This window comes from Spea bombifrons, chromosome 10 (assembly GCF_027358695.1).
Source record: "Spea bombifrons isolate aSpeBom1 chromosome 10, aSpeBom1.2.pri, whole genome shotgun sequence".
In the NCBI taxonomy this organism is placed as follows: Eukaryota; Metazoa; Chordata; class Amphibia; order Anura; family Pelobatidae; genus Spea; species Spea bombifrons.
This window is the reverse complement of record NC_071096.1, coordinates 30247516-30269035: the sequence shown is the minus strand read 5'-3', so window position 1 is coordinate 30269035 and position 21520 is coordinate 30247516. Positions and strand designations below refer to the sequence as shown.

At 42.1% G+C, this 21520-nt stretch overlaps 2 protein-coding genes across 2 annotated transcripts; one reads left to right on the top strand and one right to left on the bottom strand.

The window, feature by feature from the left end:
• Window positions 1-608: 608 nt before the first annotated feature.
• Window positions 609-11435, bottom strand: DYNC1LI2 (dynein cytoplasmic 1 light intermediate chain 2). Its single transcript, XM_053449202.1, has 13 exons — window positions 11329-11435; window positions 8988-9061; window positions 8717-8833; window positions 7124-7354; window positions 6699-6868; window positions 6364-6457; window positions 5602-5737; window positions 5068-5179; window positions 4922-4981; window positions 4728-4769; window positions 3936-4053; window positions 1963-2088; window positions 609-1642 (listed from the first exon to the last, which is right to left on the bottom strand). Exons 1-13 carry the CDS (start codon window positions 11412-11414, stop codon window positions 1539-1541), a joined length of 1470 nt encoding a protein of 489 aa, XP_053305177.1. The 5' UTR covers window positions 11415-11435; the 3' UTR covers window positions 609-1538.
• Window positions 11436-16217: 4782 nt separating this feature from the next.
• On the top strand, window positions 16218-21067 carry LOC128467249 (uncharacterized). Its single transcript, XM_053448819.1, has 2 exons — window positions 16218-16409; window positions 18877-21067. The coding sequence occupies exon 2, from the start codon at window positions 18885-18887 to the stop codon at window positions 20661-20663; it is 1779 nt and encodes a 592-aa protein (XP_053304794.1). The 5' UTR covers window positions 16218-16409; window positions 18877-18884; the 3' UTR covers window positions 20664-21067.
• The last annotated feature ends 453 nt before the right edge of the window (window positions 21068-21520 follow it).

The window sequence follows — 21520 nt, the reverse complement described above, 5'->3', positions numbered from 1 at the left end:
ATAACTGACCCATTCCTCAGAACCGAGAACTACGGCGGCGCCTGGTAACAGGGTCATTTAACCGTTTGAGAGTCACGCACATTGGTTTCAGGATACATTATAAGCTCCCCCGGCAGTTTAACATGCAGGATAAAACCAACTGGATATGAAGAAAGAGCACAGCGGCATTAACGCCGTCATTTACGTAAAGGCTGGATAAATACGTACAAATAAGATGACAGATCAATGGAAACGGCAGCCGGCAGCGATTTAAAACATTTCGGAGGCTGGAAGTTTACAGAGACGAGGCAGCCGTTTAAATCGTTCTGAATGTAAAAAGTGCCCACGGATTATTTAAGGTCAAAGTGCGGATTTGGTGACAGAGCTGGATCTATCGATTTCGAACGAGCGCGCCGTCAATTAAAAAGCCAACGTGGCTTTGTCGTGTTAACGTCACCATTCTTGGCAAGTGCCTGCGCCATGTAATGGAAAACCAAAAAAAAAAAAAATATATATATTTTAAATACAACTCAGGGGGAAAAAGGGCCTGCAGGAGCCACCGGCATCTAAAGGGTAAAAAGTCATGGTTAAGCAAAAAAAAAAAAAAAAATATATATATATATATATATATATATATATCTGTGCTACTGCAGCTGTCAAGTAACATTAAAATAACATCCATGGCATGATAAACGGCCTGCGGTTAAGCCTCCGACCGGCTGAGGAGGTTTGTGACACATGCAGATCCCAGGGTTAGTAGAAGGATGGACACGGCGGGGGGAACTGGAGGCTAAAATCCAAAATAAGAAAGGCTGCTTGAAGACCACTTGCAAATAAAATACATACATACACATACATATATATATATATATATATATAAATCTAACTGTTCATACAGTGCATCATTACTTCAATAACCTCCCAGTGGAACATCCGGAACGGCTCCAGGCACTTGGAAGCGACCAAATACACTTTCTTCTTCCTTGTATACCATCCAACAAGCCGGACCCCTAACATATAACCGCCCCCCCCCTATTTCCATCGCCGGGGTATTTCTGAGAAGGGATTAGGGGAGCAGCTGGAGAAACGTAGGATTAGTACACCCCCTTCTACAAAGCATCCCTAGGGTGAAAACAAAAGATAAAGGGTTAAAACAGGCAGGTCCCTCACCTAAACTTACGGCAAACCTCTAATTCCAACATACAGAAGCGCTCTCTGTCTTCAGCTTACATTCCATCTCAGTCACCCCTTCGGCTATGGGGACGCTATCCGGCTCTTAATAGGACACGGTTATCTCTATTAACCCTTAGGGGAGCGGGTTGGCCCCTAAATACAACCTGCTAAGTGCTCATAAGGTGCAGAAAGATTGAGCGACGCCATTCCTTTCCTGCACTTAACGGCATATTTCAACAGTTTCCGTGAGGGCGTCCTCCGCTTTCCACCGAGTATCCACTGTGTGCAGAGCAGCCTTGGTGACATCAGTTCGTTATACTTTGTTATTATTTGGTCATTTACATAAAGTGTTTTTTGTTTTTTATGCGTTAAGCTGTCCGAGGAGATCAGGCCTCGTTCTCTGTAGAAGAAGAGTTGGCTAACATAGTGTCCTGTTGGCGGGTCATCCGGTCCAGCTCGTCCTGGACGTTGGTCAGTACAGGTTTCTGTCCTGCGGCCAAAACAAAAATACAAAACAAATAAAAAATCAGTATCACACCAATTATTTACTAGCCTCATTCATCTACATAAATCACTCAATATAAACTGTGGCTGCCGGAAAGCTGCACTTTTCAGAAATTAAATATGTTCTCTTTAAAAAACAAAAGTGCTTATTTAAAAGGAAATCTACAGCTCACCCGATAACACAGATAATCATCCACCACCCAAGGAACGCTCTCTTGGGCATTGAAACGGGAGAACAGTATGGGTTTAAGTAAAGAATCCTGATGAGCATCAAGCTCCATACATTCTGTCGAGGTCTTTTCATACCTGTTTTTTTGGCTGATCCTTGTGCGTTCTGCGTGGCGGCCCCCCCCGGACTGCCTGGGGACCCTGTCTTTTTATGCAGGAGACTGTTGAAGAAATTGGCCAGGACTCCTTCGCTGGCAGCGGCATCTGTATTGGACGAGTCCAGATTACACTTAATGATTGGCGCATAAAAAAAGGTTCATGACATCATACATTATTTTTATTGTTCAATTGTTCAATGTCAGTGTGTATATATATAGTGCTGGGGGCAGTGTGCGTATGTGTGTGTGTGTTACTGTAGTGTCAGTGTGTATATGTATAGTGCTGGGGGCAGTGTGTGTATGTGTGTGTGTAGTACTGCAGTGTCAGTGTGTATATGTATAGTGCTGGGGGCAGTGTGTGTATGTGTGTGTGTAGTACTGCAGTGTCAGTGTGTATATGTATAGTGCTGGGGCAGTGTGTGTATGTGTGTGTGTAGTACTGTAGTGTCAGTGTGTATATGTATAGTGCTGGGGGCAGTGTGTGTATGTGTGTGTGTAGTACTGCAGTGTCAGTGTGTATATGTATAGTGCTGGGGGCAGTGTGTGTATGTGTGTGTGTAGTACTGCAGTGTCAGTGTGTATATGTATAGTGCTGGGGCAGTGTGTGTATGTGTGTGTGTAGTACTGTAGTGTCAGTGTGTATATGTATAGTGCTGGGGGCAGTGTGTGTATGTGTGTGTGTAGTACTGTAGTGTCAGTGTGTATATCTATAGTGCTGGGGGCAGTGTGTGTATGTGTGTGTGTAGTACTGTAGTGTCAGTGTGTATATGTATAGTGCTGGGGGCAGTGTGTGTATGTGTGTGTGTAGTACTGCAGTGTCAGTGTGTATATGTATAGTGCTGGGGGCAGTGTGTGTATGTGTGTGTGTAGTACTGTAGTGTCAGTGTGTATATCTATAGTGCTGGGGCAGTGTGTGTATGTGTGTGTGTAGTACTGTAGTGTCAGTGTGTATATCTATAGTGCTGGGGCAGTGTGTGTATGTGTGTGTGTAGTACTGCAGTGTCAGTGTGTATATGTATAGTGCTGGGGGCAGTGTGTGTATGTGTGTGTGTAGTACTGCAGTGTCAGTGTGTATATGTATAGTGCTGGGGGCAGTGTGTGTATGTGTGTGTAGTACTGTAGTGTCAGTGTGTATATGTATAGTGCTGGGGGCAGTGTGTGTATGTGTGTGTGTAGTACTGCAGTGTCAGTGTGTATATGTATAGTGCTGGGGGCAGTGTGTGTATGTGTGTGTGTAGTACTGTAGTGTCAGTGTGTATATGTATAGTGCTGGGGGCAGTGTGTGTATATGTATAGTGCTGGGGCAGTGTGTGTATGTGTGCAGTACTGTAGTGTCAGTGTGTATATGTTGGGTGCTGGGGGCAGTGTGTATATGTGCGTGTGTAGTACTGTAGTGTCAGCGTGTATGCGTGCTATATGTACATGGCTCGAGTCAGTATGCGTGTGTGTAAATGTATAGTGACAGATTCAGCATTTCAACTGTATTGTAGCACCAGATTCCGTGTTTTGTGCACAGCGTTAGAGTGTGAAATGTTATACATGTATAGTGTTAGCCAGTGTGTGCCCATGCGTATAAGAGCGTGGTACTAGTGGGTTTGCTTATGTTACAGTATGTGTGTATGTCAGCATGTAGTGTGTCTATTAGTTTATGGCGTTAGTGTACAGGAGGATAAAATGTGTGCGTGTGTAACTGTAAGGTGCTAGTGTTTGTGAGCATGTTACCGTGTGTCTGTTACCGTATGTTGGGTGTAAATACGTCAGTGAATGGCAAGGCTCAACAAACCCCAGGCGCCAGGTAAATAACGTGATTGGGGAAGCTGGCTTGTAACTTTTTTGGCTGGCTCCTAGATCCAAACCAAATTTGTTGAAGAAAACAAGCTGAACGGCCTAACATGAAGCTAAAGTGCTGTCCCCAGACACACAGTATCTAGAGAGAGTGGCGCTCGCACTTACTTTTAATATTTGGATCTGGTTTCTTTACTGCCGCCATCGGCGAGGAGCTGGGTACGGTGGTGGTGCCAGAGCGACCCGGAGTTCTAGGGGATCCTGTAGGAGCCCGCGCTGGAGATTCCTGCAAGACGAAGCCTTGTCTTATTATTTAATAATTTTTATAGCGCCATCATAATGCACAGAGCGGTACAGTGAGAGGAGAGGTGTCTGTTTCACACATTCATTCTTCGTTGTATTAACCTCTTCCATGTCTGCTGGAAGGCTGTCCAGCATCTACCCTCCTTATTTCACAGTAATGTGGGGAGGGAGGATGAATTTAGAGATTTGAATGAAGAGAGTACATACAGGTCTCAAAGGGTTAAAGCTTCTAGGGCTTTGATAAGCAGAATAAGCATTTTGTATAAATACAGCATAGATATCACATTTCAGAGCTTGTGACTATCATGCTGTTGATCCAGATAACCACTGAGGCCGTTCTGGAAAACATTCAGACAGCTGGAAGAAAAGAACCATCTTAGAAGGTGCCGAGTAGGGGTAACTGATGACCCGGCAATGGATTTAAGGGTGGTACAAAATGCTCTTTTCCATTGCATATATTAGCAACTACCAATTCTGATGAAAGGCTGTTCCGTTTATCTACCACCCATTTGGCAAAGTAAAAAAAAAAAAAAAAAATAGTTCCTCTCCATCTTTGCATTCTGTTGGTTGCTGCAAATTCCACCAATTCACCAAAACGAGAAGTCTTTCTGAAAAGCACATTATTGCACGGGTCACGCTTATTCCAGCACTACTTACAGAAGCTCTCGTAGGGGTGGCCGGCTGCTTTGCAAGGTTAGACTATATATACAAAGAAAAAGAGAACAATACATCAGTCACACATTCCAGTATTTACCAGATCTGGCATTCCTATAGAACTTTGACCAAACACATGTTCAGTAATATTAAGTACTCTGAGCCACAAATCAAACAAAAGCCACCTATCCACATACCTGCTGCTTCATGAGAAACACCTGCTCGTCTTCTGCTGCCACCTCCTTATCCGGGACAAGCTGCCAAACAAAAACATGTTAAGCTGGAGAAAAGATGATCCCCACCAGGTCCCGGAAGAGCCTTCAGGCCGCCGAGTAGCCATTACCTTTCTTATTGGAGGCTTCGAGATGAAACCCTCATAGGCATCTTCTGGTTTCACAGTTGTGAAATTTTCATGCAAAATTGCAATTTTCTTCTCGTTGTCCCAACCAGCAGGACTAAAAGGATGAGAGGAGTCAAATGACGAGAGGAGTTCTGGTGGCTCGGTATAAGACCTTATTTCACGCATTTCAAATATACTTCCCTCTACGCCTTAAATCCATTATACTAAACCCCAGATCCCCAAGAAGGAGCAGCAATTAACAGAAAATGTTCCTATTAAAAATGGTATAACCTCCCAATTGCAATTGCTGGTCTTAAGTTCAAATGTGCTTAAATTAAGAGTTACTTCACAATCAAGATTTGGGTGCAAATCAGTAAATTCTCAGCATGAGATGTTTCCACGTTTATACTATGGGTTTAATAACTAAATAATATATATATATATATATATATATATTATATATATATATATATATATATATATATATATATATATATATATATATATACACACACACACACAGTAAAGCAGACTTACATAAAGACAGCGTCCTTCTCCACCACTAAGGCAGGACTGTTGAAGTAGAAATTGTACGCTTTATGTACGATATACTTGTACAGTAGATCCAAGTTCTTCTCTTCCTTTACGGACGTATAAATTAAGGCAGCGCCATCTGAAATGCTTAGTTAAGGAAAAGACATGCGATGGAAAACGCAAGCTTTTTAAGGTTGCACACTAAATTAAAGTATTACCTTCTGTAACTACAGTGCCTTGCAAAAGTATTCACCCCTCTTGGCATTTGCTTTATTTGGTTTCACTACAACCTGGAATTAAAATGGATTTGTTAGTGGGGTTATTTTTATTATTACAGCAATCTTTAAGAGATTCCCAATTGGATTGAGGTCTGAGCTTTGACGAGGGCATCCCGAGACATTTAAACCACTCGAGTGTTGCTTCAGCAGTATGCTAAGGTAATTGTCCAGCTGGAAGGTGAACCTCCACCACGGTCTCAAATCTCTGGAAAACAGGTTTCCATCAAGAATGTTCCTGTATTTATATCCAAATAAAAATCCATTTTAACTCCAAGTCATAATAAAACAAAATAGGAAAGTGCCAAGGAGGGTGAATGCTTTTGCCAGGCACTGGAAATCCGGATGACCAGAGCGATAATGATAATTAATGCGACCTGCGAGTTTAGAGCCTGCTTATTCCGTCTCGGATTAAGGAAAGAGCTGGATTTTCTGCACTTGGTCTTAAAAAGAAGAAATAAAGGACAGATGATTACTATAAAAAGGATACACTGCAAGCAGAAGCTCCGGATGTGCGACTGAATGAAATCAAAGTGTTCCTCGCTGTAGTCGTGCTCTTTTTCCAACACACTCACTGCATCACACTAAGACAACACAGAGTTACAAGACCGTACAAAAAAGGCAAATCTATATATTGCCAAAACTGCTATTCTATTTATCACTTTGAGAGCCATATTCTATACTGCTGGGTTAAACACGTAGTGGCTCCTGTTTCGTATGGTGCTATCATATTCCGCAGTGCTGTACAATGGGTAGGCAGAGATATAGTTAAACACCCCAGAGGAGACAGTTTGAAGCACAGACGGTGAGGTTGCGCACACTCACCTTGGTGCAGACGACTAACACAGGAATGCCGAGGTTGTGAGTGAGAACGTTGTCACCGAGTGGAAGGATGATGCTGTCATCTTCTGTCCCAGTAGCTGTAGGTCCCCTTCTCTGCGGCGACCCTTCAGGTAAACCTTCCGGTTCCACGTACTCCTGGAAATCTTTAATAACTGTAAGGTAAGAAAGAAATATAAAAATACCCAATAGGTTCCGCATAACATGATACTCCATCACAACCTACAGAAAATCCTGGTTAAAAAAAAAAGAAATTGAAAATCACCAAAAAAACATCATTAATTGCGTAAGAATACTAAAAGAAAATAGCTGTTCCTGCACATTGTGATCAACTCTTCTTCTCAGTCTAGTATTGATGAAATGTTTTTCTCCTTCACATATTAAACCAGGAAACCCCATGGCAGACTTACTCTTCTGCTCCAGCTCCCGCATTTCCTCGGGGGCAATTTTCAGTTTGTCTATGTGTTCCCGTAACACGCCGGCCCACTTCGCCAACGACTCCATAACAGTCCAGGGTCTGGACATGTCCACCACGAACATGGCCACAGTCTCCCTGATCGTATCCGCTGACAGCGCAAACTTTAAAAGGCCTTTGTGGTACAAGTCTCCGTCTAATATCCACACGTTGCAACGGGTTTGATCTGTATAGGGGGGGAAAAAAGGCGTTCGTGTAAAAATGATTCAGTTTACCAGAAACACAAACACGCTTACAAATATTTCTACTGAGGCTCGGCCTCAGTATAAGAGCAGTCATTGTTTTGGGACAATATGAGGCATAAATCGTCACCCAGCTGCTACTTGGCACTAATGGGCGCCGTAAATAGCTGGCAGTTTGATGCCGAGAGGCGTCACTCGACACACTGCCAGCTACAGATAGTCTGTCTGTCTCTATAATAGGAACCGGCACGGGTAGTCAATGCAAATTTCTGTCTACAAGGAAACGCTGGCAGGCTGTAGCATAAAGAGATGACAGCGGTTATCAGCCAAGTGACAGCGCTGAAAACCCCCATGCGCATTCAAAATATTATTATGGATGTCCCGCAGTGCTGTTGGTTTTCCTTTCATTTAATAGATAAACATTCAACATCCATGGACTCGACACAGGCAGGTCGCATATAAGCTTTAAAAAAAAAGGTGAAGATGAAAGTTGACATTTTATTTAAAAATGAGACGCAGAATAAAGCCATACGCTTAACTGTGGCGTGGCTCAAATGACAGGTTTGTTTGAACTAGTTAAGTCAACCATGCCCCACCCAGGCAGACAATCCATCGCTGTTCTGAAGTGGAAAAAATATATTAAAAATGTTTGGTTTTTCCTTAGGATTTACTTATTATGGCATTTGGCTAATTGCATCTCTGTCTAAGGAACCTTGGGTTAGGTTAAGCTCTGTCTTCTAAGATATAGACTATAGTCTATAGCTTAGCAATTGATGGATGGATAATTTTATTTTTTTGCGTGTAGTCCTTCTATCTTGGATTGGAATCGAGAAAATCAAACAAGCTTAACGCTTTTCCTACCAGAGGGCAAGAAATGCTCATCCACGTGGGTTAGCAGATAACATAAACCATCTTTCTGCAGCTACCTGGTCAGCCACGTGCTACCCCATAAAATATCGGACAGTATTCATTGCGTAGCCCGTCTGAGTAAGGTCTATGGTCAGGGCTGTATAAACTTCCCAATCGCCAGAGACGTTACCAGTGGTTCCCAACCGTAAGTATTTCACATAAAACTCTACAACGTGCCCTCTCTTCTGGCAGTGCCTCGTTGATTAATATCAAATGTGCTTCTAAAAAGCATTTTTACTACACTATACATTTATAATTCACAATAAGAGGCTAAAGTACTAGCGAAAGCCCCATCCCCATTTTTTTTTTATAATAATATAAGGACGGCAGCCTCCATGGAATTTCATCGATATGAAACACAACAGGAAGGCAGGAACAACTTTACTCAATGGGCCAAATATTTTTGGACATTTTGGATGTTCATCAGCAGCACTCACCATCCCGGTCTTCATCGTGTATATTCAGGTACAAATATTCCAGCCCTCTTCCCTTCTTACTATGCTCTGTTCCTTGTAGTTTCGCCATAAGAGTGGTCTTTCCTGATCCATCCTCGCCTGTAAGAACACAAAGACAATTCACATTAGTAGCTCTGATTGGATACAAGTTGGGACGATGCCCTACAGCATTGGGCTCATTGCTAAAGACTGAGCAAATAAAGTTCTGGAAATAAGCAGTGTCACTAGAAGTATATTCACAGGCAGAACTTACCAAGTACCAGTATGTTTTTGCCATAAGGTAATTTTGTTCTTGCCCTGGTGGAAACATCGCTGAGAATAGATGACCTAAACAAATAAATGAAATTGTTATTTCACTGTAAACTGACTCTTTAGGTACGATGCAATACGCTACCCTGCGATTGGTCACTCAAAGTGATCTGAAGGAGACGCTACATTGAAGGAAAGTGAAATATCTGATCGCAGGCTTCCCTCATACCATCTGCTAATGGGGACATTCAACAAGCAAATTCGCAAGAGATCACCATCCAGGTCAAACACGTGTACCATCAATATAGGTCAGCAGACCTGTCAGGTGCTTGGGATTCTGGGTATTACATAAATGAACAACATGGACCCCACAACCTCATAAGGCGTGGAAAAAATTTCCAGAGGAAAAGATCTACTGTGCCTATATTCTGGAGCAGTACTAGCTGAAACAGAGAATAATAATATGATTAGATCACAACAGACCCAATAAAAATAATGTATTAAACAAGGATATATAGTGAGCATTTATGCAAACAGCAGAGTCCACATTTCTCGGCATGGCGTCACCCTGCCATGGAAGCACCGTATATCCTATATACAAATGCGATAAGAATTGTTTTATAATATTAATTAAGCGACTCTAAATTATTATTCTTACTATTCATTGATTTATATAGCACCATCATACAGCGCATCACAACGCAGAGGAGATAAGACATCATTTTAAAAAGAAAGATGGAGGACCCTTCCCCATGTAAAAAAAATATATATATACATACATATATTATATTTAATTTTAATGTATTTGTCTTAATTACTAAAACTACTGATTTTGTTGAGAGTGGAGGGGAAAACACTTTTACTATTTATATAGTGAAATAACATAATGCCTCAGTTATTTACATTGTTATATTTATGTTTGATAATTAATAGCAACAAGATGACTTAAAAATATTATATTACACAAATGGTGTTTGTTTTGACAGCTTCTAGAAAGAAACACTATATATTTGTATTATAAATCATAAAGTATGCAGCATTATTTAACAAATTAATAAAAAAAAAAGCATCATGCGATCAGCTTGACAGCAGGGTGTGGTATTCCCCAAGGCAGACTACATTTAAGTATTATTATTACTAATAAAAACCCCAAACCAGGCTGCAGTCTTGTTTCATACGCCCCTAAGAAAAAAAAAACACACATTAACAGAAAGCAAAGGGTGCAAATGGGAAGAAAACCAAGGTTTGCCTGGTTTGGGAAGCAAAAGTGAACCACGTCACTAATACGCCACGTGACAAAATCAGATTTCACCGTGGACACTGATACAAGCGCTATTTAATTTATTATTATATTATCAGAATATTTATTTATATTTTATATTATTAAATATTTATTATTATTATATTTAATAATATGCCATGACGAGATATATTAATATGGATATATAGCATGCAGCGCTGCGGAATATGATGGCGCCATACAGAACAATAAATAATAACAGTGGTATATAGATGCCTGCCGCCGCCGTCGTAAAGCAATGTGGCAAGATGACAGATCAGTGGGAGCCGTAAGTACCGGGATATCACAGCCAAAGGCCTACATGACTAAGCTGGCAGGTCTTTCCGACACATTGTATTTCCACCCCGTCTACCTCCGAGAATCCTGCCGGCAAGCGAGTTGAGGCTGAGCGTCGGCCAAATACACAAAGAGTTTTATGATAGAGTAATGGCGTATCATATAACCCCAACGGTGCTGAAAATAAGCAGACGCATCAATGTACACTCAGCCATGGCCTCTTCCTCTTAAAATATATATATATATATATATACACACACCGATATATATATATGTCTGCAGAGAACACATCATATTAAATAGCAAAGTTCCAAAATATTAGGACACTACTTTATGCATAAGATTTCCTGCGTCCCCCGCACAGCATAACTGGCTGGACCCTATTTATAAAGAGCCGTTCTAGGGCAAATAGTCAATAGCAAACTGCAGGGACACACCAGTGGTTGCTATGGTGACTGCTCCACATTTGTAACTTTGCCTCAATGTGTTTAAGAAGTATGTGCAATTAACCACAGTGTCATGGCTGCATTTATTAAAGATGCCAAGGCCTGGGTGCTCTGGGCAAAACATCTAAAACGGCTTAATTTGGGGAATCGACTCAACTAAAATGTCACCTGTCACAAAGTGATGACAACTCTAATGAGGCTGAGTGACAGACGCTAAGGGTGCATTATAATGGGATGAGGCAGACATGTGCCCTGTGCCCAGAGAAGAGCCAGGGACTGGGGGTTATACCCAGAGAAGCCCTCCACAAGGGCATCATTCTCACCACAAGCTTTGCCCCTCGTCCTCTTCGCCCCCAACTCCCGGTGCCTCCCCCCGGTCAGCGCCCAGCAGCTTCCTCTCCGCCGCCATCTTGCCACTGCAGCCACCACAAAGAATGACATCACCCGGTCCTTTCTAAGGACCCCGCCTTGAGGGCGGCAAGGATGAGCCTGTAGCACATCTTTGGACCCGCGTAGATGCAATGGCTGGAATAGCAAAATATAAGGAACATGTATATTAGATTAAAATGGGTGCGTCCATTGGGTATCCTAAAGAAAAGAGTGGCTCGACCAAGTATTTACAATCAGGCAATATCACGGACAGCAAAGCGTCTGGGTCTTTCAGCTGGGGCGAGGTCATAACGGGAGGAGCCGACTTATGATCACACTGCCACCTGCTGGCCATATGGTAGTACTGGTCCAGGGGTGTAAGCATCATATTGCAGCTGGATGATGTCACTGTCTGGGGATGTCACTGTGTTATAATAGTCACATGGTGTCACCATTTCATGACATCATTTTTATTTAATATTCTAACCTTGAGGGTGGCTTAAATTATTTTTTAGCTTTATTTTCTCTAACAGCAATGCGCCCGGCAAGTTATTTGGCCACCCAGATGGGACAGTCTTTCAACAGACCCCCCCCCCCCAATATCAAAAGCAATCACAATAATGTCTGCAGAAACTGTTGACGTGTTTTAATACAAATGTTTTGATCTGGATGATCTGTCGGCATTATTCTAACCAATCTGGTGAAACCCACCAGTTTACCTGGAAACCGTGAGCCATTTCCTGGTGTGGACCACCCAGGTGATGGCTGACAAGGGGAGCAGAGGGGCAATTGGGTTAGTGATGGTTCAACATAAACATGACTATATTAACATTGATTTATGCAGCATTTACCCCACATCTGGATCCTTTCTGTGTTCCTATTATGGTATCCCCATTCAATGTAGTTCATTTTTAATGGCATACCTTCTTCGGGGGGGGGGGCTACAGTACAAGTGCACAACTCTACAAAGAAATCAGCAACGTAAGTCCTGATGTCCCTCCAAGCTCTATCTCTGTGGCGAATAGCAGAACAGCAGTAGAGCTCTGTGTGACTGCAGTGGAAAAATCGTGACTGTCTTGTTCAAAGCGGGACAGCTGAGAGGCATTCAATAGCTTTTAAGTTGCATCCCAAATATATTTCCGGTGTTAATGGGCCACCTAGCTGAACCTCCCTCTGCTCACACAATGATATGTTTACCTTCAGTGCTGCTCTTGGCCTTACCCACGGCACCCTCCTTGCCAATGTCCTTACTTCTGGCTGGCGAGATATGACAGGTGGCTACTATATAAGGAAGAGCGGCCCAGAAAGAAACTATGGAGGACTCTGCCGACTCGGCACAGCTCTGCGTACTGCTAATGGGCTGCTTGGAGAGATGAGTGGTCTCCCCTTTAACCGTCCCATTGAGTAATGACGTTGCATGGTACCTGAGGCTGCCCTCCCTTGACCTGCCGCTCAAGGCCAGAATATGTCACTGGGGCCACATGAACCCAGTCTTCCCCTGCATTGGGTCCTCACGGGCATCTGGTAGGATGCAAACAAGAACCTTTCTCACCCAAGGGTCGTTCAGCTTGGTTCATATGCGGGGCTGGTAAGCCTGGCGAGAGTACAGTTCAGCCTTAGGACTGCAATGCTCAGAAGCCAAGATTTGACCCTGTTTTATGGTTTTGTGGATGGACCTAGAACCTTTAGGGACAGTGGTGGCCATATTGACCTACATCTGAAGCATGGCATTATGGCCTGTCAGAGGAGGACAAGGAAATCTAAGTGCCGACACTTCACGGTGTCCTTGGGGAACCTTCATGGAACCATCAGCCTGTAGTCAAACAGATGAGTGACTAGAGACGGCTCGACCGCCATAATATCCTGACGCGTACATGTCGCTTCTTTGTTTATGTTGCTTAAGTCACACCAAGTGTTGTAGTGGAGTGTTATTGATTAACCCAGTCTGTCATACTATTACCGTATTATTATTGTTTTATATAGCACCATCATATTCCATAGCGCTGTACAATGACCACATACAATCACAATCCTGTAACATTTATAATTTAACCAGTAATAACAGTAATGGTATGGGCTGCAGTATTCTCTTATCTATGGTAATGGTGCCTGCAAGACCCCTACAAGGACATTTGGTTATACCAGATACCCCATGTCTAGTGCATGTTGCCCGTCTTTGTGGAGTGGCTGCCAAAGGTTCACTAAATGGTGGCCAGAGACAAACCGATTGGGTTCTGGTGCCGTGCAGAAACTATGACCTTTTCCACCGACCATTAAATTCCCTGTGTATTTACCGTGACTTGGTCAGAAATGTGACTTCTCTGTCTGGGCAGCATCTTGTTCATGTCTGTGGAAGGTCCACAATGACGGTGGCGTAAAGCCCTGGCACAGAGGCCACTCAAACACCGTGTGGGTTGAGGGACGGAGGTTGTGCACCATACGTCTGATTCCTGGAAGAATATGGAGACAATTAGAACTAGTTAGAAGTCAACAAACAATATAGGGTTTCTTCAGGGGTTGGCTTCATCATGGACATTTGACCAAAGATGGCGCCAATAATGTCCACATGCCTTGGCCTGGACAATAACGCCTGTGTATATGGACATGTTGCTAAAACCTGGTTTGTTTTTGGGATATATGGTTAGCAAAGCATGAGAGGGACTCAAAAGCCCTTAAGCTCCCTGAAAAGTCACATTTCTTAGAAATGTCAGCCTTATCTCCCTCTGTTGGCTAAATATGCCTCCTGGACCATACCATTTGCTCTCTCCACAAAGGTGTTGTTTTTTTTTTTCTTTCGCTTTAACATATTTTTTGTTATTGATCAGCAGAATGCTTAAGAAACCACACGGGAATCCCAGGGGAGATCCAGAATAAAAACACAGACATATTAACCATTTCACTGCATAGCAGGACAGCTTCAAACAGTAAGGTTTGGCCCTTTCTGAGCTGGAAAGGATAACGTTAGAATTAAAACATCAGATAAACAGTCTTTGACAATATTTTGTATATGAGGTTGAGTTTCTTTTTGTAACATTGTGAAAACAAAGAGTTTAATAATATATAAAGGAGAGTTATTAATAATAATAATAATTCCCAATATATCACATGATCCTTGTTTCTCCTCCAAGAAGAATAGAATTCTCCTTATATAATAAAATATAAATAAAACCACCTTTTTACCTACGACTACCTGACGGTGGTGTATACAAGGAGATTGTAATGCAGAAATGGTCTTATCACCATAGCAACCAATAGAATGTTCCTGCTGATTGGACCAGTCCATTGGTTGCTAAGGAGATAAGTGCATTTTTCAAGCACTGCACCAGAATCATTTTTATAATGATTTTTGCGAATATTCCCAACTATTCCTGGGTGTGTTTCAAACCATTGAAAACTGGGGTGAAATAAAAGTTTCTACTATACCATAAGGCTGAGACATATCGACGGAGCCACATTTTGCTATAAATAATAATAAAAAAGATATAAAAATGAGATTTTTCAGTATATTTTTGCGTGAGCTCATGTAAAAATCGGCTTGGCGCGTAGAATATATTTTATGGAAAAATCTTAAAAAGTGTGATTTCCTACTTATTTCGGGGAGTTACTTCTTAGAAGGCAAGAGGTGGCTGTAAGCTCTTTGCCCTCCAATTCCATGGATAGGGTGGAAGAAGGCCCTGCTTTTTCTCCGAACTGCCTGGTTATAACCCGCTATATAAACAACTCTGTACAGTCCAGAATAAATATTTAAGTCCTGCTGATATTAGCCATAGGCGTTCCAGATGATCCCGAGGGAAGGATCTTCTAGATGGGGGGGGGTTAAAGAAAGATTTGTGGGTATTCTAGATACTTTTGTAATAAAGACATCACAAAAGTGGTATAAACAAACATAGAGGACAGTATTTGACACTAGCTTCACAGGACTCAGAGGTCTCTTCTTCAGCTTGATGACTGGTATATTGATATATATATATTATTTTTTATATATATATACCAATGATATATACCAATTATATACTAATATATATATCTATATATATATATTATATACTAATATGTATATATATATATATATATATATATATATATATATTACACAGACTCTAAACGTTTTCTGGGGGTTAAATCCTCCCCGAATCCCTCCATATATTTTTATGTTGACTCATCTCCAAAATGACTATATTCCACGCATGATTCCGTCAACTGGATGCGAGGATTCTTTGTTTCCTGAACAAAATGACTAATTGCAGCATTATTATCATGGGGGGGGGCATTTTTCTCTTACCATATAATTACATCACATCTATACATTATTTTGCAGCCATCAGATCTTTTTTTTATCCCCGGAAAAAGAGTAATTTTTATGGAGGGGGGGGGGTTATAATATAATAATGATTGTAATTGTTTAATGATTGATTTTAAAAAAAAAACAAACTTAAATATTAAAACAGTTTATTAAAATGATTTAAACAAACAAACAAAAAAAGAAACATCTTTAGACCTGCAAACAAAAGCAATCAGTGATTCACAGCAGGTGCTCAATGGGATACCTTATTAACCCCTTGTGCTCCATAACAGACAGATATGATAAAACTATACTTATAATACTATTATTAGGACGGAATTTAGATCATCTGCTGCTCAGTGAGGTTTTTATGTAAGTAAACAGACAGTTTTTTGTATTCATTTGTGAAATATTGAAGAAAATAATGAAAATGTGACAGGATCCACAGGGGAAAAGGGTCTCATCCCCTGGAGCTCCCAGGAACAGTTGGCTCTTTAAAAGAGGAGTCAGAGGAGGAGGTTAGACTCTTTTTTTGAGGTCTTGTAGGGAGCAGATGCAGGGAGGGGACTGAGTCTGAAAGGCAAGGAGGAGGGGGAAGGAAGGAAAGAAGAGCACCAGATTGTACCTCCGAGAGGGGAGCATCTGTCACTCTCCATCTTGCGCTCAGTCTTAGCCCAACCCTGCTGAGGAGTGGATCCTGTCCACCCCGGGTCCTGCTGCATCTCTGCCTCCCATATTGGCACCGGCTACCAGGTATGGGGTGCTTAAGGAGGCGCTGGTTGTGTGTTTGGGTGCATGCAGGGTGTATGGAGGGGGTAGGATTGGGGTTCTGTGCAGATGCAGGCAGTGCTGCCTCCTCCTTTGTTCTGATGCCTCTCTTCCCTCTGTGCTGCTGCAGACCCCTCTGCAGTGTTCGGAGATCAGCCACTGCCCCTTATTGTTCAGGATGCCATGATCTGGACACACACTACAGCTCACTTTTTATTTTCTATATTCATTTCATTTTTCTTGCATAAATGTTTTTTTTAAATGCCCCCCGGTACCGAGTGAGGCTGGCATGTGGCACACAACACCCATTATTAGCCACCATGCCCATAAATCCCATTACTGGTCACATCTGTGCCCCCTAAACCTGCTACATATACAACCTATGCCAGGGTTTTTTTTTTTATATATATATATATATATATATACAAAGACCCTTAAATGTTTCTGAATTAACCCTCTGATTTCCATGGGCATGCCAATTTTTTTTTTTTTAAAAAGCGTGGGGAAGAGTACCATTTTCACTTTTCTTGCATATCTTTACAATACGGTATTAGTGCTAAAAATGGCTAACGTATTTTATCCCGCTTGGCGTTATTGGGTTAACCGGTTAGTTTTTTTTTTTCCCCTTTTTTTGGGGGGGGGGCAGTTAACACTTTGTAGGTTAAAAACCAATGCGCCTGGATCGTTAACCCCATCGGTGCCAGAAAGCTATATATATATATATATATATATAATGCCCGGGGGAGGGGGGGTTAAAATCTGCTTTATTTGAGGTCCGAAGCGGTTTATCCTGAGAATCCCCTTTATTTCGATGTCAAGGAAGGGATCTGTGCGTGATGGCAGCACATATACCATCTAATTAACGCCCCCATATATAATAATTGTAATTAAATCATTTTGCATCTGGGAACAGCTGATCTCCCCCATCTGTGTTTTACAATCTCATTTAACCTATTGGTTGCCATACGTTTGTTGCTGGGGGGGCTGGGTGGAAAACAATGCTTCTTCCCTCCCCCCACAGCAATGAAGTAGTTAAATTCTTTAATACCCTCCGTAAAACATGTGCCATGGGCTGCTCCTGACAGCCATTATTCTCATTGTTTGAGTATTAACCCCTTGTGCTACTCAGGAGGAGTGCAGCCCCCCCCCCCCGTGTATCAGCTGTGAAGCCAGGGCATTTAAATGAAACCAAGCCAAGAATGACATTACTTGGCGTATTAAGGAAAGGATATTGATTTATTTTCTTTTGGGTGGATTAATTTTGCAGTCTTTAAGATGCTGGAGAAAGTCTTGCATTAAAGCGTCAATGTGTGAAGGTATAATGGACGATGGTCTAATAACGCCTAAAATATTCATTCCGCATCGGTTGCTTGGTGGCCCCTTAAGCCTCGCTTCCCGACCAAATGAGATCCGAGAATAATTCTTAACGGGCTAGAATTTAACTTTACTGCCTATTCCGTTTAACAGCCTATTAATAAACCACCAGGACAATAACCTATGTATACTGCCGTACATAAAAGCATGGTTAAAAGCTGTCCATAAATTATTACTTATCAGATATACCGGTCAATGAGTTGTGTGGAAAAAAAAATCATAGGTTTGTCCAAAACTGTTTTTTTTTTTTTTTTTTTTTTTTTGTTTTTTTTGTGACATGTTTAATAATGGACATTGTTCTGAAAGTGTAATATGTGAAGTTAGATTCTGTCTTTACTAGGCTCAGCATTTTGATTGAAAGTGAGATTATTGGCTCTGGGTGTTGTATGTAAAGATTGGTGTGTTGTGCAGTTGCCATGGCAACTGGTGAAAAGCTGCTCTTAACGCACAGTCCATTGAAGCAATGCCAAGGATACACGTGTTATAAGCTGCCAATGGGGCGTAGAGTCTCGGGCAATCCACCTTAATTTCTAGGTTTTATTCACTTGCTTATTTGGGAGAAGTTACCGTACCTTTTGAGTCCAGTGGTGCTATTGCTTACGCAGCTTCTGCCCCTTTGGTTTAACCAGCAATTAGGATTGACTTTTGGTCAAAGCAATAGTCAATTAATAAAATTGACAGTTTCACATGTCTGTCTCTCCTGAGACCGTGAAACCCAATGTAAATCACGAGTGCGTATGATGTCCTCATTGGATACACGGGGGATTTGGGAACACTGGGTGTAGAGTAGGCTTGATATTTTTAGGCGCCAGATCAATTTAAAATGGCACAAAAAGTCAGGCACCAGAACAAAAGGATTTGTTTAGCCTCGGGGTAAAGAATTTAACGCTTTGACATTGGGGGACGTTGGAATCTGTATGTCAATTGCTTGGCGTCTTGTACTTGACGTTATCTGTAAAATTTTTACCTTGTACAGCGCTGCGGAATCTGTCGGCGCTTTATAAATAAAGTAGAATAATAATAATTAAAAGTGTAACTCCAAAGGTAATCATGTTGGCGTGTCTTTCTTTTCCAACAGAAGTAACAATGGGAGCCAAGTTAAGTAAGAAGAAAAAGGGTTATTGTCTCGGTGCTGGTAAAGACGGAGAGTCTACAGAAACAACTGAAGTAGAACAAAAGGAAACCGAAAACCAAGATGCACAAAAAGATGCTGAACAAAATGGAGAAAAACCATCTACTGACCAATCTGAGACTAATGGGGGCAAAGAGGAAGAGGTATGCCAGGCAGAGAAGGAGACGGGTGTAGACGTTCCATCAGGTGAAACTACCAAAGATGATGCCAAGTTAGAGCCAAACCAAGAAACTATTCCTAGTGCGAAAGAAGAAGGAAAAGGAGAGCAAAGTGAAAGTTCCCAAGGTGAACCAGAAATCGCCAAGGTTTGTTCAAATACAACTCAGGAACAGGTGTGCGAAGCAGCAAAAGAAGAGGGTTCAGCGGCAGAAAAAGCTCCGTCTGCTCAGGGGGAACAAAAGGCAGCAGATGGCTCTGACAACTTGAAGTCATCGTGTGGACCTCAGGGTGTTCCAGTGCAGGAGCCAGAAGTTACAGAGAGTAAGGTTGCAGCTGTAATAGAAAGCGAACCTATTAAAGAAACCGTAGTTACGAATGCCCATGCGGAACCTTCTCAGGTATCCAAACCAGCGGCTGAGCAGAAAGACGGGGAATCTAAAGAGGAAATGCCGTCGGTTATCGAACAAACGCAGTGTGTGTCGGACGCTTCTGAGGAAGTGGTCAAGAAGGAAACTGACAACATTCAGGAGGCTCCTCCAGCAGCAGAGCCGGCTCCTCCAGCAGCAGAGCCGGCTCCTCCAGCAGCAGAGCCGGCTCCTCCAGCAGCAGAGCCGGCTCCTCCAGCAGCAGAGCCGGCTCCTCCAGCAGCAGATGTCAGATCTGAAGAGGCTTCTCAGGAAGCGGTCAAGAAGGAAATGGACAAGGCGCAGGGGGCTCCTCCAGCAGCAGAGCCGGCGCAGGAGGCTCCTCCAGCAGCACATGTCAGATCTGAAGAGCCTCAAGAATCAATTACACAGCTAGACGAGCCCGAAAAACTCCCTAAACCAGTAGAAGAGTTAGCCAAACCTGAGCCAGAGAATAACGAACCGGTCACGGAACAGTCTGAGAAGTTGCCCGCTCAAGTGTCTGAACCTGAGCCCAAGCAAGAAGGTGAGCCGGCGGCTGAAACATTGCCAGCAGATACAGAATTGTCAAACTGTGAGAGTCAGGATAGCGATATGGTGAATATCGAGGCCAAAGTAGCAGAAACAGATTTGCGACCACCATCGGTGGTCTCAGCAGAAGCAATCCCAGATAACAATCAGGTAGAACAAAATATTCCTATCGAGGAGGCAGCTGTTCCAAACTTGCAAGCGGAGAGTGCCCCTACGGAACAAGATTCGGGTTTGACAGAAGAAAAAAAAGCTGAAGAAGATAAACTCGTGTCGCAGCAAGGTGACCTAAAACGAGAGGATGACGGCAAAACCGAACCCGATGCTAAACTGGCAACAGAAGAATGCGACCAGATTGCTTGTGAAAGCGAGTGTTTGCCTCCGGAATCACCAGCGGCAAAAGTTCCTGATCCAAACGTCCATGCTGTACCTGAAGAAAGTCAGAACCAGGAATTGCCAGAGCCAGAAGAGCTAGGAAAGGAAAAGCTGTCTCCAGCTGCTCAGCAGACCAACGATAAACATGTTAGCAACGGCCTACCTGTTAAGGAAGAAATGAAAGTTAACGGAAGCCTAGAAAATGGATCAGACCATGCAATTAGTGACCTAAACGGGCAAAGCCATGAAATTGCGTGCAGTGAATAATAGCATTTGTTTCCAAGTATCGAATATGACATAATTCCTCAAAATGATGTACTGTATACATTGTCAGTGACCAAACGCCTCCATCCAAATTTTAGAAAAGTTAAAAAAAAGAATTCAGTTTTCCTACTAAACTGTAACCAGAACCATAATGTCTTTTAAAATACTGCAACGTTTTTTTTCCGTAGAAAATTCTGGTGCGTTAAAAAAATCCTATTTATAAACGTTTTCTACCTTTCCACCGGGCAGAATCGCTGTTCCTTGCTTACGTGCGTTGCAAACGGCACCAAAAAATGTTACCTACACCCAAGTAAAGTTGCAATGATCTCGACCTAGTGTTCGGATCGAAACGTGTTAAGAGCATGAATTCCACAATGTTTTCCACAAATAAAGGTTTCATACTATTATTTACTCTTTGTCTGCGTGTCTTTATGAATGAGGTGCGTTCTTCAACCTGAAAATCCAAAAAATATATATATCTATGTGTATATACCTGATCTAGATGGGGTAAATGTATCGCAGTAGGATTCTAAGTAAAGGTAGTTAAACCTTTTGTATCACACAGGCCTTCCTGATGTTCTAACACAGACCTCTACATCACGAAATGTAAAGTGCAAAAGTAGATTTATATATTTAGACCATCTTCCGCTGCGATACAATCCCTTTTTCAGCAAGTAACAAAATATAAAGAGTTGCAATTCTGCCCCCTTTTTTCCTCTATAATTGGGACATCAAAAGCAAAACGTTACTTCTTGTTTACATGTTTGGTTAAAAAAAAAAAACTTTCAATCTTCAACACAACCTACAACCTTTTAATATAGACAAAGGCATTGACATAACCACAGTCGTTCCAATCCCAT

Bases quoted from the DNA above. Each gene is read 5' to 3' on its own strand.
- DYNC1LI2 (XM_053449202.1), bottom strand. From the start codon at position 11,414: ATGGCGGCGGAGAGGAAGCTGCTGGGCGCTGACCGGGGGGAGGCACCG. The intron at 5,738-6,363 runs GTATCCTTTTTA...TAAGCATTTCAG, and splicing joins CCGGAGCTTCTGCTTGCAGT to ATGGCGCTGCCTTAATTTAT. The intron at 1,643-1,962 runs GTATGAAAAGAC...TTTTGGCCGCAG, and splicing joins AGGATCAGCCAAAAAAACAG to GACAGAAACCTGTACTGACC.
- LOC128467249 (XM_053448819.1), top strand. From the start codon at position 18,885: ATGGGAGCCAAGTTAAGTAAGAAGAAAAAGGGTTATTGTCTCGGTGCT.